The sequence below is a fragment of the Dryobates pubescens genome, chromosome Z (assembly GCF_014839835.1).
Source record: "Dryobates pubescens isolate bDryPub1 chromosome Z, bDryPub1.pri, whole genome shotgun sequence".
In the NCBI taxonomy this organism is placed as follows: Eukaryota; Metazoa; Chordata; class Aves; order Piciformes; family Picidae; genus Dryobates; species Dryobates pubescens.
This window is the reverse complement of record NC_071657.1, coordinates 96,610,999-96,628,541: the sequence shown is the minus strand read 5'-3', so window position 1 is coordinate 96,628,541 and position 17,543 is coordinate 96,610,999. Positions and strand designations below refer to the sequence as shown.

The 17,543-nt window shown below is 46.0% G+C and overlaps 1 protein-coding gene across 1 annotated transcript in view; it reads right to left on the bottom strand.

The window, feature by feature from the left end:
- SNX18 (sorting nexin 18) overlaps positions 1-1,688 on the bottom strand; it is a 33,002-nt gene extending 31,314 nt beyond the window's left edge. The window contains exon 1 of the mRNA XM_009905067.2: positions 59-1,688. Within this exon, the coding sequence (XP_009903369.2) occupies positions 59-1,622 (1,564 nt within the window). The 5' untranslated portion in view covers positions 1,623-1,688. The remainder of the gene's footprint in view (positions 1-58) is intronic.
- Positions 1,689-17,543: the final 15,855 nt, after the last annotated feature.

Sequence of the window (17,543 nt, the reverse complement as noted above, 5' to 3'; positions counted from 1 at the left end):
ACATCTGTGTGCATAACACTGGTACATGAAACTTTCAAAAAACCCCAAAGGGTGTTACCTTTCTGGACGTGGATGATGTCAGGAAAGTTGGCCAAATGCCCCTGATACAGAGCTAACAAATCCATCACAGGGTCTAGGTCCTGCCGGGGCTGATCTGCAAAGAGGTCCCCGATGGCATCATAGGCTTCTGCAGTGAAGGCTATCGCTTGGTTGAGGCCAGCTGAAAAGGCCTGCTGGTCCAGCTCAAATGCCTGACTGAGGCACTTAAAGGAGTGCCCCACCTTCTGGTATTCCTTCTTGAAACCAGTGACTTGTTTGCGGGCAAACTCATTGGCTGTGTGATTAAGCTGCAGGGCACTCTCGTCCATCTTCTTTGTGAAGGCTTTGAAGCCATCCACCTGGCTTTCCACCTCTTGCAAGTCCAGGCTAGCTCCAGTGCCTGTAGGGACGCTGATGGTCAAGAAAAAGTTGGCACCCACCATCTCATCCTTCTCAGCCTTGCGCTTGCCTTGTTTCCAGGCCTTCTCATCTGTGCTGGGACAGGTGAGGAAGTGCTGGAAGGCATCACACTGAGCCAGCACAGGGTGACTGCACATGTGGTCCATCCACCAGGCTAGGCCTTTGCGACGTTTGGAGATGAAGTCCTCCTCAAAGCGGCCAGTGGCCTGCTTCTCTGGCAAATGGGGCACAGAGATGACAGGGAACTTCTCGGCCAGACGCCCGTAGAGCCAGTCAAAGTGCTTGTAGCGACGGTGCACTTGCTGGCCAGTGTGGCTGGGCACTAGCTTGTAGGCAATATAGCTCTTCATCCCCTTGAACTTGGTCTGCTTGGTAGGGTCCTCAATGGAGCACTGGAAGGGATAGGGGTTCTCCTGCCACTCGGGGCCACGGGGGCCCAGCACCACGCACAGCTTGTCCCCGTCCTTCACAAAGCCCGATGCCTCACCCAGCACGAAGGCCTCCCCGCCAGACTTGACGAAGGTGGAGAAGCGGTTGAGGTTGCGGCTCACCGTGGCCGAGCTCTTGGCGCCGCTGCCGCCGGGCGGGTGCGGGTGGCTCGCCGGGTGACCGCCCCCGCGGGAGCCCAGAGAGAGTTCGCACCGGGTGGACATGCGGTAGCGGCTGGACCCTCCACCGCTCGCTGCCTCATAGTCGGGGTAGGAGCTACCCAGAGCACCAGGTTCGTCGGCCACGGTGGAGCTGTCGTCCCAGTCGTCGTCCCAGTCGTCATCACTGCCCTGGCTGGGCTGGTACGTGCCGCCATAGGGCGCCGGCGGGAAGGGGTACCCGGCGGCGGGGGGCACCGAAAAGGGCTCCGGCGCCGCCGCGGGCAGAGGCTGCTGCGCCGCAGGCTTGAAGGCGGCCGGTGGCGGCAGCGGCTCGAAGCCACCGGCGGGGAGGTTGGCGTAACGGGCGGGCGGCGGCGGCTCGGCGGCGGGCGCGCGGATCACCTGCACATAGGAGGCTGGGAAGAGGCCGCGGTCGCCGCGGCTGTTGACGCCCTCCAGCCAGCCCTCGATGTCTTGCTCGCTGCAGAGGCTCAGCACCTCGTGCTCCCGCAGAGAGATCTCTCCCGGGTTCTCCGACCTGAAGTCGTACAGCGCCCGGGCCCGCAGCGCCATGGTCCCGCCGCCCAACAGCCCGACCGACCCCAGGGGCTGCTCTCCGCCGCCGCGATGCCGCCGCCCCTCACCGCGCCGCGCCGGCGGGGCTCCAGCAGAAATGCGCCGCGGCTGCCTTCTGTCTTCACGTCCCACCAGCGGGGATGCTGCAGAAGCTGGCTCCCTATGCTCGCTCCGCTGCGGCGCGGCCGGCTCCGAGTCCCGGCTTTACCCCGGCGGGCGAGGCGGGGCGCGGGGGCCGGCCCGGCGACCGTCCCACGTCGCCAGTTTCGCTAATCCAGAGCCGAGAGGCAGGGTGGAGGAGCCGAGTGCAGAGCGGCCGCCCCCATCGATGGGGCCAGCCCGCCCCTCTCTCGCCCGCCCCCTGGTGTCCGACTGACCGGGGAAGGGGTCGGGGGGCGTTGTTCCGATCTTCATTCTGAGTGCTCCACGCGAGGTTTTACAGGTTGTTTCCCAGGCAAAGACATGAAACTGGTAGTACTCGGGTTCCTCCTTTCTACACTTTTAAAAAACGGATGCAATATTTCCTTTTATTTCCAGTCACCAAGGACTTTGCCTGACTGCCATTACTTTTCAAATATTGTGGAGGGTAGTTTGGAAATTTAGCTCATCCAGTTCCATCAGGACTCTGGAATACATCTCATCAAATCCCATTGCCTCAAAAGAAGTGTGGCCAGCAAGTCTCTACTGCATTCCAGTGAGACCCCACCTAGGGTACCGTGTTCAGCTTTGCAGTCCTCAGCACGCTAAACACATGGAGCTGTTGGAGGGGGTCCAGAGGAAAGCCACTAAAATGATCAGGGGGCTGCAACACTTCCGCTGTGAGGAAAGGCTGAGAGAGTTGTGTTTGTTCTGCCTAGAGAAGAGAATGCTACAGGGAGACCTTTCAATAATTAAATAATTCAATAATTAAAGGATGCCTATAAAAATGATGGGGACAATCCTCCTAGTAGTGCCTGTAGCAACAGGACAAGAGGTGATGGTTTTAAAATAAAAGAAGGGAGATTAAGACAAGATATAAGGAACAATTTTTTTACAATGAAAGTGGTGAAACACTAGAACAGGTTTGGCCAGGCAGATGGTAGAAGCATTTGAGGTTAGGTTGGACAGGGCTCTGAGCAACCTAATCTAGGCCAGTATGTCCCTGCTCACTGCAGGGGATTCGACTAGATGACCTTTAAAGGCCCTTTCCAACCCCAAGCATTGTATGATTTTGCAAACCTATGATTCTCCAGGTTTGGCCAAGAACTTGCCCAATTTCTCACGTGCTTGGTTTTCTCCCCAGGGCTCCTGCATGGTGAGCAGGGTGAACTGATACTGTCAGTGCTTCAACATCTCTGGAGGAGCTGTGTCACACATGCTGTGAATGGGTAGCACAGTTTCTAGTGGTCCTCCTCCAGCTGATTGTTGCTTACAATGAAAAATAAGGTTAGAGTTAGGAAAGCATGCATTCTACTTATGAGTAATGTGTATTTTAGACCTCCTGAAAAATGTGGTCATGTTGCTGATACTGGCTTTGTGTAGAACAGCTCCAATTCTATACCGGTGCCTTTTTCCCTACCCTGGTCATTTTTCCTCATAACTCCTGTGGCACCTGATCCTGTGCTGTCTAATCACATACTATTAATCATTTCTGAGCCCTCTTTGGATTCCTGACTACAGCTTTCTCTCAAAGATTTTCACCTGTTTATGAGCAATTAGAAAGAAGTTCACTGGAGGAGATGTGTCTGAATTGTCCCCACTTCTCCATACTTTCCTATCACCATCCTGCCAGGTACACAATCCTTGATAATTTCACAGATGTAGTTCAAAGTATCTCCTAATTCTCAAATGTCTTTGTTTCAAATTATTTGTGTTTATCTGGGACCTATTCACTGGAATGCTACAAGGCTCATTGCTTTCTTTCACTGATGTTACTGATACTTGGGTTTTACATTTGTTCACTTTTTTCTCCTGACCTTCATTTTTCCAGTGTCAGTGCACGTATTGTCACAGCTCTGTTGCTTGGCTTATGCACTTGCCCTTTTTTAACACCTCAGCACAACCCAGCTCAGTATTTTAGCCCCAAATTCCTTTGCTGCTTAACTCCAGAAGTCTGTTTTAATTAGCAAATCCCAACAGAGCCCAAAGAACAATTCATCAAACAACCACCCTCTTGGTGGCCAGCCCAGTGGAATACATTTTTGTTGCATCACCTGCGCCACCATCTCAAAACCCAAACACTAATTTTGCAGAAGCAATTTTACAAAGAGCTGTTCTGAGTATCAGTGTCAATGCTAAAGTGAGAAGTATCAGTCTCCTGCTGAAAAAGAGCTGGCAGCTGCCCAGGATGGTGCTGCTGAAGGCATTTATATCAGACAAGTCTGCATCAAGGCTCCTGGACTTCCCTACCAGCTCACTTGGTACTGGTGGAAGCACCCTGGCCTGGCCCAGTCATGATTACCTGCTCCCAGTAGGTACTGAATTGCTCCTCAGACCCTGCATCAGCATCTATCAGTTCTTCAGAGCTGGCAAAGTTCTTTTTCCATCAAGGCTAGTTGATTATCAGTGTTTTGCTGCTTGCAGGTGGTGCATCATCAGTGTCTGTCTTCAGTGCAAAGGTTGTTCTGTTCTGCCATGACACTTTATCCATGGTCCAGCATGCTGCCTTCCACCATTGTGGCCAACCTAGAGTAAGGACAAGAATCCCAACAAGAGGTAGAAGTGTTTGGGGTTATGTATTCCTCCCAAAGTTACTCTTAACATTGATCTGGGGAATCTTGTACACTCATGTGAACCCTCACAGTTTAAACTACAGAAAATTGTCTTCTGATATGCCTTTTCTAGACCCCCCCTTTTTAAAAAACATCTTTTACTGCTCCTAATTTGAATCTTTTCCTGAACTTTTCAGTCCATATTCATCTTAATTCCGATGTCCTTAACCATTAATGTTATTTTCTCCAAAATAGTCCTTTTTCATGAGTTATGAGTTGATCAGTACTGAAAATCAGCTGACCTAAATGATTTGTGTAAATAGACATTAAATCAAAACCCACTAGATATAAAAATCAAAACCAAAACCCAGCCCATGTTTAGAATTTGCTTTTATTGAACAACCTCGAGTGATATCTTAGGCTGCACCAGGGGAGGTTCAGGTTGGATGTTAGGAAGAAGTTCTATACAGAGAGAGTGATTGCCCATTGGAATGGGCTGCCTGGGGAGGTGGTGGAGTCGCCATCATTGGAGGTGTTCAGGAGAAGACTTGATGGGGTGCTTGGTGCCATGGGTTAGTGGTTTAGGTGGTGTTGGATTGGTTGATGGGTTGGATGCAATGATCTTGAAGGTCTCTTCCAACCTGGTTTATTCTATGTATTCTATGTATAATGCCTGGGGAGGTGGTGGAGTCGCCATCATTGGAGGTGTTCAGAAGAAGACTTGATGGGGTGCTTGGTGCCATGGGTTAGTTGTTTGGGTGGTGTTGGATTGGTTGATGGGTTGGATGCAATGATCTTGAAGGTCTCTTCCAACCTGGTTTATTCTATGTATTCTATGTATAATGTGGAGATGCTTTGTGCAGCTGTGAAGTCAGTTCAGAAATGGGCTTTTGCTCCTCCAAGTGGTGGTGGTGATGTCTGTCAGGCTGTGGCTGTCACAACCAGGGGCAGAACAAAGGGACAGAGGCAGGTGAAATTTGGTCATGTTTTTTTCTGGTAGTGGTGCCATCAATAAGGCCAAATTATGACAAGAAGGTGTGTTATATTATTTCCTTAGTGGAAAAAAACTCCTAAAATAATTTGAAACCATAATGGGATTCTTCCCCTCAGTTTAAGAAGGACATCGAGACATTTGAACGTGTCCAGAGAAGGGCAACAAGGCTGGGGAGAGGCCTTGAGCACAGCCCTGTGAGGAGAGGCTGAGGGAGCTGGGATTGTTTAGCCTGGAGAAGAGAAGGATCAGGGGTGACCTCATTGCCCTCTACAACTACCTGAAAGGTGGTTGTAGACAGGAAGGGGTTGGTCTCTTCTCCCAGGCAACCAGCACCAGAACAAGGGGACACAGTCTCAGGCTGCACCAGGGGAGGTTTAGACTCGAGGTGAGGAGAAAGTTCTTCACTGAGCGAGTCATTTGTCATTGGAATGGGCTCCCCAGTGACATGGTGGAGTCACCGTCCCTGGAGGTGTTCAAGGGGAGATTGGACGTGGCACTTGGTGCCATGGTCTAGTTGTGAGGTCTGTTGGGACAGATTGGACTTGATGATCCTTGGGGTCTCTTCCAACCTTGGTGATACTGTGATACTGTGATACTGTAAATGAGATTTTTTTTCCTCCCACCAGAGAACTAATCCTGATTAGCCCTGTGTGCATGCATTCTGTTGCAGACATAAAAATAAACATTTTAAAACAGTAATTTTTCCCCCCTTTTTTTTTTCTTTTTCAGAAAAAGCAACCGTCAAGATTACAAGCCACACTACAAATGTGTTCTTAAAGAGTTTGAAGAAGTCGGCTTCTTAGACCCTCAGAAGCCATCTACAGTGACAAGGAGCACCTTAGCCTTTTCTTTCTGATGATAACCCTTTGTGGACCCTGGAGAAAAATACCTGTCTGGACATTATATACCAGTAACTACTCACAGTGATTTGTCTTTTGATTATATGTCATGTCATGAATTACAACCTACACCTGTTGGAATAAATATAACTATAATCAAACAACTCTTCTATCACCATGATTTAACCAACCTTCTTAAACAAGCATGGGCAGCAGGACGAAAGATTCTTAGCACAGTCAGTCATGATGTTGAAGAAGTACACTGAGTGCTAAAAAGAGTTGAAAAGGATGGAGAACAATGTTGAGAAGTCCTGTTTAGATGCTCTCCAACAATAACTGGGACGCTGAACCTGATGTTACACTTCATCATGATTTTTCTGACAACTGCTTGTTGCTAAGCTTGTTTGTTTGTTTGTTTGTTTGGGGTTTTTTTGTTTGGGTAGGGGTTTTTTGGGTTTTGGGGTTTTTTTTTTTGTATATTGGAGTTCAGAGGATGGCTAAACAAGCTACACTACTGCAGAAATTTCCACCTGTGTATAAGATCACTTAAACACATTTTAATAAGACTTCTGAAGATCAGCAAGTTCTGCTCTGCACAGCTGGCAGAAAATACCAGAATATTTCAACGTCCAAAGTGGGCCAGACTGGAAAAGTATCTGAGGAAAATCAATTATCTTAGACTCTATAAATAGTGATCCTAAAGTGAGACCTTTTGAGCTCTCTCCTGGATAACAGCAGACTATGCCAAACATCTCCATTGAGTGAGACATCTCTCAAGTACAAACTGCATGAAAAGGCCAGGAAGAAGTCCGACTTCATTTGTCAGAACAATGTCCTAGTAGGAAACTTACTCTTTTTTTATTTCTATTTCCCTCTTCCCTCCCCTCCCTCCCCCCCAAGGAAATGCCTACAAGTAGACCAATTTCCATTAACATCAGTTCTACAAAGAAACTTAGTCAAATGCTTACTCAGTAGGTGACTCTTCTTTGCTGTTACACATGCAAATGTCTCTAGATTATTTTGGTTTGCTAGTGATAAACTTTTGTAGCTAGAAATTAATGCAATTTAAGCTGTAGAAATGGATAATGAATTTCACTTGTAAGGGCATTAAACTGGTTTCCTCCATTTCTCCATCTCCTGTTAACAGACTGTCCCAGTTTAGGATGCCTGGCAGAGCTGCCACTAGAGGGCATGAAATTATCTTAAACGCTAAAACTACACTAGAAGAAAGTAAAGCTTTTGAACTCGTGAAGTAGTGAAGATAATGCAATAAATGTAACAAATACGTTATTTCAGGGGGATTTTTTTTCAGTGTCTAAAAGATTTAATATGATTGATTTTGGAATGTTTTGTAAAATCATACTTGAAAACACAACAGGTATCAGAAATGGTGCCATGGGTTAGTTGTTTGGGTGGTGTTGGATTGGTTGATGGGTTGGATGCAATGATCTTGAAGGTCTCTTCCAACCTGGTTTATTCTATGTATTCTAAATTGAGACTCTTTATAGTGTGCTATTGAATTTTGGAAAAGATGCAGTGGAATTTAAGAGAAGACAAAGTGTTTTTCAAATATGCACATAAATAAACCAGAAACAGCTTCTTCTTTTTTTTTTTTTTTTTCTTTTATCTTCTTCCCTTCCCCCCCAAAAAAATCAGGGTTGTATAAAAGTGGAGATAATTGAGCAGAAATGCTGAGGTTCCTTTGTGACCTTTGTATTAGTTATCTCAGCCCCACTTTGTGTAATACATGCCTGTTCCTCAGAAATTCTCAACCCTCTATTTAATATTGCTTGGAATGCATGTCTGTCTCCATTCCCTGTCTGAGGAGATAAAGTTTCATAACCATCTAAGAATGCTGTCAAGATAAATCCTGTATGTATGCATTTCTTCCATGCTGTGGCAGTGAGGGTGTGTGCTAGTCAGGAAATGATGTGTCTTTTGTGGTTACAGATGAACAGGCCTGTGTTAATTGATCAAGATGGGTAAGTCTTGACTTTATGTGTCCATGAGTTTATACTGTCCATTGCTGAACCTTACGAGAGCAACTTCTCAGTTTCATCCTGGAAACGATAATGAGTTTTCACTAGTTTAAGCAACAGATCAGTTTTGATGGCAATTTTTGTCCCTCAAACTGTCTTCCATTCTCTCATTGCTTGCACTTAAGCTGAGACTTCTGCTATCAGGAAGCAGTAGCATTAAAATCTGGGTAAGCCTGCGGTCTTATATTCAGGGAGAGAAATTTTGCTTATATTGTTGCTGGAGGACATGAAGTACAGAAAAGAAATCCAAGGGGTCTCTTCTCAAGGTTTCTGAGTCAGCTCAAGAGACAAGGAGTTCTGAGAAGCATGGTGGCAGAAAATGATGTTAAATAACTCTAAGGTAAATGTTTTAGTATCTGAGGTTTGCTCAGAGGCCTACAAAGAATGATATACATAGAATACATAGAATAAACTAGGTTGGAAGAGACCTTCAAGATCATCGCGTCCAACCCATCAACCAATCCAACACCACCTAAACAACTAACCCACAGCACCAAGCACCCCATCAAGTCTTCTCCTGAAAACCTCCAGTGATGGCGACTCCACCACCTCCCCAGGCAGCCCATTCCAATGGGCAATCACTCTTTCTGTATAGAACTTTTTCCTAACATCTAGCCTGAACCTCCCCTGGCGCAGCCTGAGACTGTGTCCTCTTGTTCTGGTACTGGCCGCCTGGGAGAAGAGACCAACATCCGTCTGTCTACAACCTCCCTTCAGGTAGTAGTAGAGAGTAATAAGGTCACCTCTGAGTCTCCTCTTCTCCAGGCTAAGCAACCCCAGCTCCCTCAGCCTCTCCTCGTAGGGCTTATGTTCCAAACCCCTCACCAAGCGAAGAAGATTCATGCTGTTCTTGGTTTGGGTTGTGTAGAAGAGATTTCAGTGCTGGAAACATATCTGGCATCCCATACGATGAGTGAAATGTCAGGAGTTGATAATTTCCTAATAGCAACATCTTCAGCATCTGCCTGTGGTTGTTCTATATACATTTAGATTTACATTTCTATATACATTTTTATCTATCCATAAACAGAATAGTATTAATGTAAGCATTAATGTACAAGGTTAATCTGAATTTAAAATATATTGTTATAAAAGGGCAAATGAATGTAGAAATGGAAAATTTAGAATTTTGATAGCAAGAAAAAACAATCAATAGTTAGAAGGAAAAAGGAAGTTATATGGCCAGTGGGACAAGAGCAGGACTTACTTATCAAGGAACAAAATCCTATCGATAGCTTAAGTGAGCATGGCATGAAGAGAGCAAACCTGAATATGGTAATATAGGAGAAATATTAAATATATTTCTGCTCTCTGTGTGGAAAAATTGTATTCACATTTTCTCATGTCAATGAATTCCTTTGTGTTCTTTTAGTAATGAAAGAGGGCGTTTAGCAGCAATTTTAAACTTCTACATCTCTTTAATAACTTTATTGATGATCTGGATGAGGGTATTGAGTCCATCATCAGTGAGTTTGCAGATGACACCAAGGTGGGGGCAGGTGTTGATCTGTTAGAGGGTAGAAGAGCTCTGCAGAGGGACCTTGACAGGCTGGGCAGATGGGCAGAGTCCAACAGAATGAGATTCAACACATCTAAGTGCTGGGTTCTGCACATTGGCCACAACAACCCCATGCAGAGCTACAAGCAGGGGTCAGGGTGGCTGGAGAGCAGCCAGGAAGAAAGGGACCTGGGGGTACTGGTTGACAGTAGGATGAACTTGAGCCAGCAGCGTGCCCAGGCAGCCAAGAAGGCCAACGGCATCCTGGCCTGCATCAGGAAAAGTGTAGCCAGCAGAAGCAGGGAGGTCATTCTGCCCCTGTACACTGCACTGGTTAGGCCACACCTCGAGTCCTGTGTCCAGTTCTGGGCCCCTCAGTTTAGGAGAGATGTTGACTTGCTGGAACATGTCCAGAGAAGGACAACAAAGTTGGTGAGGGGTTTGGAGCACAAGCCTTATGAGGAGAGGCTGAGGAAGCTGGGGTTGCTTAGCCTGGAGAAGAGGAGACTCAGGGGTGACCTTATTGCTGTCTACAACTACCTGAAGGGAGGTTGTAGACAGACGGATGTTGGTCTCTTCTCCCAGGCGGCCAGCACCAGGACAAGAGGACACAGTCTCAAGGTGCACCAGGGGAGGTTTAGGCTGGATGTTAGGAAGAAGTTCTTCATGGAAAGAGTTATTGCCCATTGGAATGGGCTGCCTGGGGAGGTGCTGGAGTCACCATCACCGGAAGTGTTTAAGAGGAGACTGAATGAGGCGCTTGGTGCCATGGTTTAGTTGATTAGATAGTGTTGGATGATAGGTTGGACTTGATGATCTCAAAGGGCTTTTCCAACCTGGTTAATTCTATTCTATTCTATTCTATTCTATTCTATTCTATTCTATTCTATTCTATTCTATTCTATTCTATTCTATTCTATTCTATTCTATTCTATCTTTGTCACTCACAACATCAGCATGGTAAAATGGCTGTCTAAGAACTGTCCAGACTGTTACTTTTAGGGCAAATTTGATATCACTGAGCAAATGTCAGCAGGGTGGGACAAACCTGATTTTCGTTTGCTATAGTGATTGTTAACACTTGAACAATTTATGGACAGCTGTGATGAGTTTTCCATCAGCTGAAGACTTAAATTAAAGTCTTGATATCTTACTTAAACATGTGTTCCTTTTCAAAATATATTACAGGCCTCACGAGGAAATTATCAAGTGAAATGATGTGGGCTCTGTTCAGGGGATCACACTGGGGATCATCATTGATCCTCATAACTTTTAAACCTATGCATCTGGAAACCTTAACTGTCTCCATATTGTTACCATTTCAGGCTGCTTTCAAGAAGGTCTCAAATAAATATTGCTCTCTGTAGTATGACAGAATGAGTCTAGAGTTCATATTTCACCATGTATTTGCCTCAGAGTCTTCTAATCTGCAGTAAATCCCTATCAGTTTCTTCCAGGATCAAGCCCCAAGGTTTCATATATACATTAAAGCACTTTATAAACACTGTATTTCTAAACACAGTATTTCTATTGCACTGTATTTTAAACACTGTATTTCTATTGCATCATGTATGGGACATGCTGACCATGACACCAGGACTTCAGTAATTTTGGAAAAGGTATAAATAATGTTTAAATGCTATTAAAATGCATATGGCTGTCACCACTGCATGTAGCTTGTGTGTTTCTGTCTGCTTTGTAGGACAGAGTACCAAAATTATGGTTTTATTTGTCCAACCATACTCTGAAAATCCTTTGCTATTCAAGCTATGATGTAATGCTATAGCTTTTAGTTAAGACTTGGACTTATCTAAACCCAACATTAAACTCAAAATCAGCTTATTCACAGACTAAAGCTACACCTGCCCTTAGAGCATATACTGCTGAGCTACAGTGTCCAGGCTAAGAGGAGAGCAGGATGTCCTGGAAAATGAGAAGTGGAACTGATAATAAAGAAATTATTTCCATTGCAACCCAAAATGTCTTATGATCCCGTCTTAGCTCTCAAGTGGAGTCAAACACATGCAAGGAAACACTCATGTGGTCCTGTTTGGACATTGGAATCAGCTGCAGCAACAGCTGATAGCACAGTGGGATGCATCCATACCATGGTGGGAGAGAGCAAGATGCCAGTCAGGCCTGGAGCTGCATGGTGACACCTGAGTGAGGAAGTCTTGCTGAATTAAACCAAATCTGTGCAAAGAACATAAAAGAGACAGCTGTACATGTTGAATAGCTTACAGTAAATCAATAAACCAGCTTGAGGTGATGGAGACTTGAAAATTTTGAGGTGGCTGGTTCAGATAGGGCACTCCCACTTTAACCCCCAAGTCATCCAACTTTTCTAGAAACAAGTGAAACTTCTGGAGATTCTGCCACATGGTGTCTCTGCTCACATGATGGGAATGTACAATTAATGGACAAGAAAATCGAATACATGCAATTGGAAAGAAATGTAGCTGAAGAGAGTAGGTGAGTTACTCTTTCAACCTAGCACACCAAGGGTTTAGTCCAGGTATAGTATTCCTTTACTACTAACAGCCTGAATATTTATAAGTCATTTGCTAATGGCTTTCTCAGCCCTTCAGAATGCCCAAAGTCAGATATTTCTTGTAGCTGATTTAAATATTTGGTCTTTAAATCCTTGTATTATTGTGCTGGTTGTGATTGGGGTAGATATAATTTTTTCCATAGTAGCTGGTATGGGGCTATGTTTTGCATTTAAACTGTAAATCATGTTGATACGTTTTCACTATTGCTGAGCTGTGCTAAAACAGATTCAAGGCCTTTTCTTCTCACCCCACTGCACCACTGAGCAGGCCGGAGGCGTGCAAGAAGTTGTGGTCACAGCTGGTAAATACTATGACATCAAGCTGAGCATATAAAGCTGGAGAAAGAAGGAGGGAGGGGATGTTCTGAGTGGTGGTGTTTGCCTTCCCACGTAACTCTTACCCATGATGGAGCTCTGCTTTCCTGGAGATGGCTGAATGCCTGCCTGCCTTTGGGAATAGAATAGAATAGAATAGGATAGAATTAACCAGGTTGGAAGAGACCTTCGAGATCATCGTGTCCAACCTATCATCCGACACCACCTAATCAACTAAACCATGCAACCAAGCATCCTGTCAAGCCTCGCCCTGAACACCCCCAGCGACGGCGACCCCACCACCTCCTCGGGCAGCCCATTCCAGTGGGCAATCAATCTCTCTGTGTAAAACTTCCTCCTAACCTCCAGACTAAACCTCCCCTGACGCAGCCTGAGACTGTGTCCTCTTGTTCTGGTACTGGCTGCCTGGGAGAAGAGACCAACCTCCACCTCACTACAACCCCCCCTCAGGTAGTTGTAGAGAGCAATAAGGTCACCCCTGAGTCTCCTCTTCTCCAGACTAAGCAACCCCAGCTCCCTCAATCTCTCCTCATAGGGCTTGTGCTCCAAGCCCCTCACCAACCTTGTTGCCCTTTTCTGGACACGCTCCAGCAAGTCAACCTCCTTCCTAAACTGAGGGGCCCAGAACTGGACACAGTACTCGAGGTGTGGCCTAACCAGTGCAGTGTACAGGGGCAGAATGACCTCCCTGCTCCTGCTGGCCACACTGTTCCTGATGCAGGCCAGGATGCCACTGGCCCTCCTGGCTGCCTGGGCGCACTGCAGGCTCATGTTCAGTCTACCATCAACCAGCACCCCCAGGTCTCTCTCAGCCTGACTGCTCTCCAGCCACTCTGACCCCAGCTTGTAACTCTGCATGGGGTTGTTGTGGCCAATGTGCAGAACCCGGCACTTGGATGTGTTAAATCTCGTGCCATTGGACTCTGCCCATCTGCCCAGCCTGTTGAGGTCCCTCTGCAGAGCCTCTCTACCCTCCAGCAGATCAACTCCTGCCCCAGCTTGGTATCATCAGCAAATTTACTGATGATGGACTCGATGCCCTCATCCAGATCATCAATAAAGATGTTAAAGAGCATGGGGCCCAGCACTGATCCTTGGGGCACACCACTGGTGACTGGCTGCCAGCTGGATGTGGCACCATTCACCACCACTCTCTGGGCTTGGCCCTCCAGCCACTTCCTAACCCATCGCAGTGTGCTCCCATCCAAGCCATGGGCTGACAGCTTGGCCAGGAGTTTGCTGTGGGGAACGGTGTCAAAGGCCTTGCTGAGGTCCAGGTAGACTACATCCACAACCTGCCCTGCATCCACCAGGCAGTCACCTGATCATAGAAGGAGATCAGGTTGGTCAGGCAGGACCTGCCCTTTCTAAACCCATGCTGGCTGGACCTGATCCCTTGGCCATCCTCCAAGTTCTGTGCGACTGCACTCAAGATGACCTGTTCCATTATCCTGTTCCATTATCCTTGTTTTGCTTTGCGTGTGTGTGCAGTTTGTGCTTCACCTGTTAAACTGACTCATCTCAAACGGAGAGGGACCTGGGGGTGCTGATTGACACCCGCCTAAACATGAGCCAGCAGTGTGCCCAGGTGGCCAAGAAGGCCAATGGCATCCTGGCCTGTATTAGGAATAGTGTGGCCAGCAGGAGCAGGGAGGTCATTGTGCCCCTGGACTCTGCATTGGTTAGGCCACACCTTGAGTACTGTGTCCAGTTCTGGGCCCCTCAGTTTAGGGGCTGCTCCATTTCTGCCACTGCCGTGGAAGGCTTCCCTTTTTGAAGGGTGCATCAGCCACCAAGAACCTGGGACTGTTCCTGTGATGATTCTGTGAGCTGAATCCAAGAAATGGTGGTTATCTCTTTCTTTGCTCTCCAGCTTGCTCTCGTTCTCTCTTCCTCCCTTTCTCTCCCTATTTTTCCTCTCCTTTTCCTTCCTATTATCCCTCTGCAACAGTCCAATTTAATAAATCCAGTTCATCAGCTGTTTGGCATCAGTTCCTCTTTATTTATGCCAAAGGAATTATTCAAATTGCAGCACGACCTCCCTTGCTGACTGGGGTTGGCACAGGATAACCAGGTCGTGACAGATATTAAGTTGCCAGCTGGCGTTAAATCATGACAATATGAACCAGCAATATGCACTTACAGCCCAGAAGGCAAATAACATCCTGGGCTGCATCAAAAGAGTGGCCAGCTGATTGAGAGAGGTGGTTCTGCCACTCTACTGCATTCTGGTGAGACCTCTCCTGCAGTATTGTGTCCAGCGCTGGGGCCCCCAACACAAGAGAGACATGGACCTGCTAGAGCAGGTTTGGAGAGGGGCCAGAAAGATGACCAGAGAGCTGGAGCACCTCTCCTATGAAAACAGGCTGGAAGAATTTGGGGTGTTCAGGTTGGAGAAGGGAAGTCTTCAGGGAGACCTTGTAGTTACATTTATATAGCTGAAGGGGACCTACAGGAAGGCTGGGGAAGGACTGCTTAGAAGTACTTGTAGTGATCGGGATGTGCTTGAACCCCATCCCTGCAACATTCAAGATCGGACTTAATGTGGCCCCAGATAGCCTGGTTGAGTTGGAGGTGTCCCTGCTTACTGCAGCGCAGGTGGTCAAGATGACCTTTGAGTGTCCCTGCCAACCCAACGTGAAGCTGTGAATATGTGCTTGAAGCTCAGAAGGACAACGGTATCTTGGGCTGCACCAAAAGAAATATGACCAGTGGGATGAGGGAGGTGATTCATCTGTCTGTTCTCATGAGACCCCACCAGGTGCAGTTGTGGTGCCCCCAGCATAAGAAGGACATCAAACTGCTGGAGCTGGTCCAGAGGAGGGCCACAAAGATAATCAGAGGGCTGGAACACTTTTGCTATAGTGACAGGCTGTGAGATTTGGGGCTGTTCAGCCTGGAGGAAAGAAGGCTCTGAGGAGACCTTCCAGTGTCTCAAGAGGGTCTACTAGAAAGCTGGGGAGGGACTTTATACAAGGGTTTGTAGTAATAGGATGAGAGGGAATGGATTAAAGCTTGAGGAAGATGGATTTTTACTAGATGTTAGGAAGAAATTTGCTACAGTGAGGGTAGTGAGACACTGGAACAAGTTTCCCAGGGAAGTTGTGGATGCCCCCTCCCTGGAGGTGCTCAAGGCTAGGTTGGATAAGGCCTTGAGAAATCTGGTCTAGTAGACTAGTAACCATAGCAGGGGTGTTGGAGTGTTGGAACTAGATAATCTTTAAGGTCCCTTCCAACCTAAACCATTCCATGAATCTATGAGCAAGCCCAAGGCATTTGTGGGCTTTCTGGCCACAGGGATCACATGGAAATGTATGTATGCTTTTGGAAATTAGTGTTATGATATTGAGACTTTTTCATCTTCTATGAGAGCTTTTTTCCACAATACTCTGATTCTTACATGAAATCAACTTTGTCCATTTGGAGGAGCTATTGGCTGAACCACGAAGGTAATCTTTCACCAATGGCAGCTGAGAAGGCTCCGTAACATTTGCTCTTCGAAGCTTGCAGCAGCATTGTCACTTATCTGGGACACGATTTTACAGGCAGCCAATATTAGGGTTCTTAGTTTAAGCACATTAGAATGTCTTAAACCTATCTTAAGATGTAGCTGTTCTGAAATCCTTTGCTGGTGATAAAATTTTCATTCTTCAGTCCATGAACCATATTAGCAGCACATAAAACCAGCTCTCTCCAGAAAATCTGGAAATGCTCTGCTAAGTACTTTGATGCTGTTCTGGTGTACATGGAAGAATCATTGATTCAAGAACTTTTGATAAACTGCCACTCAGAAAAAAAAAAGAAAAAAGAGAACTTTCCTCTGCATTCTTCTTGGTACTAAAATGCAGGAAGCAAGCAGCAGGTTCATGCTTCAGTGTAGCCCCTGTTACACAAGCATTCAGATGCTGGGCCAAGGCAACTTCCCATTCACCTGGGAATGTGGACATAGTTTTTGTGAAGCTCTGCATACAAAGGAAGGTAAAATCTTATCTGAGGACGTCTGCCAAGTTTGACTCAGTATGTTCTAGTTGTTTCTGACTCATGTTGTAACTGCAGGTATGGCCTGATGCAAAGAGACTTATGATATAGAACACCCAGATGCCTAATTCTCCATCCAGTTTTGTGAGCTAGGCCTATGTACATAAACAGGGCCACGTGTAACCACAGTATTAACATGTATAGAACAGACGATGTGATTTTGGCTGGCTGTTCTAAATCTTGGCCAAGTTTCCAGTAGTCTGATCATAATCTAATTTGAAATAATTAAATCAGCTATATATATGTATATTTTTTAGACTACTTTTTCATCTCTAGGGTTATTGAACAGCAGCACTGCAATCATAGCTAGAATACTTTTTGTAATAGCCTAAATTCACAAAATCCTCTGTAAGCAGATTAATAGCTGGTGATCCTGAACTCTGTCCCAACTGTTGTGCCATAAGGTGATGTGGAGACCATGGGTTTAAACTTAGAGCTCTTATACAGCTGGCATGTAAAATTTAAACCCTGAGTTGTATCTAGAATTCCTTTTGAGAAATCACTGTTATGCCTTCCATCAGATTCCTGGCTGACAAAGATTTTTGATCTAAGTGTTTAAAGAATCTAGAACTGCTTTTCCAGTATGACCATTTATTATCTTAAACCAATACAGAAACACATGTGATACAAGGGAAAGGTGTAGGCTTAGTGGAAATGTAGGGTCATATGTTTTACATTTGGGTTGGTTTGTTAGAAAACATTAGCCTCTTAACTTCTTCTCTATTAAAAAATAAAATAATTGTGCATTATGGAAACGTAGCATCCAGACCTTATTCTGCATTTCTTGCACAGATTCCTTGTGAATTTTAGCACAAGTAATAAATAAAATGCAAGATTTGGACTACCCACTTTTCTGAAATCAATTGCTTCAAATATCTTTAAGCAGTCATGACAGATCTTCCTAATGAATGGACATATGCAGGTGTACAAACA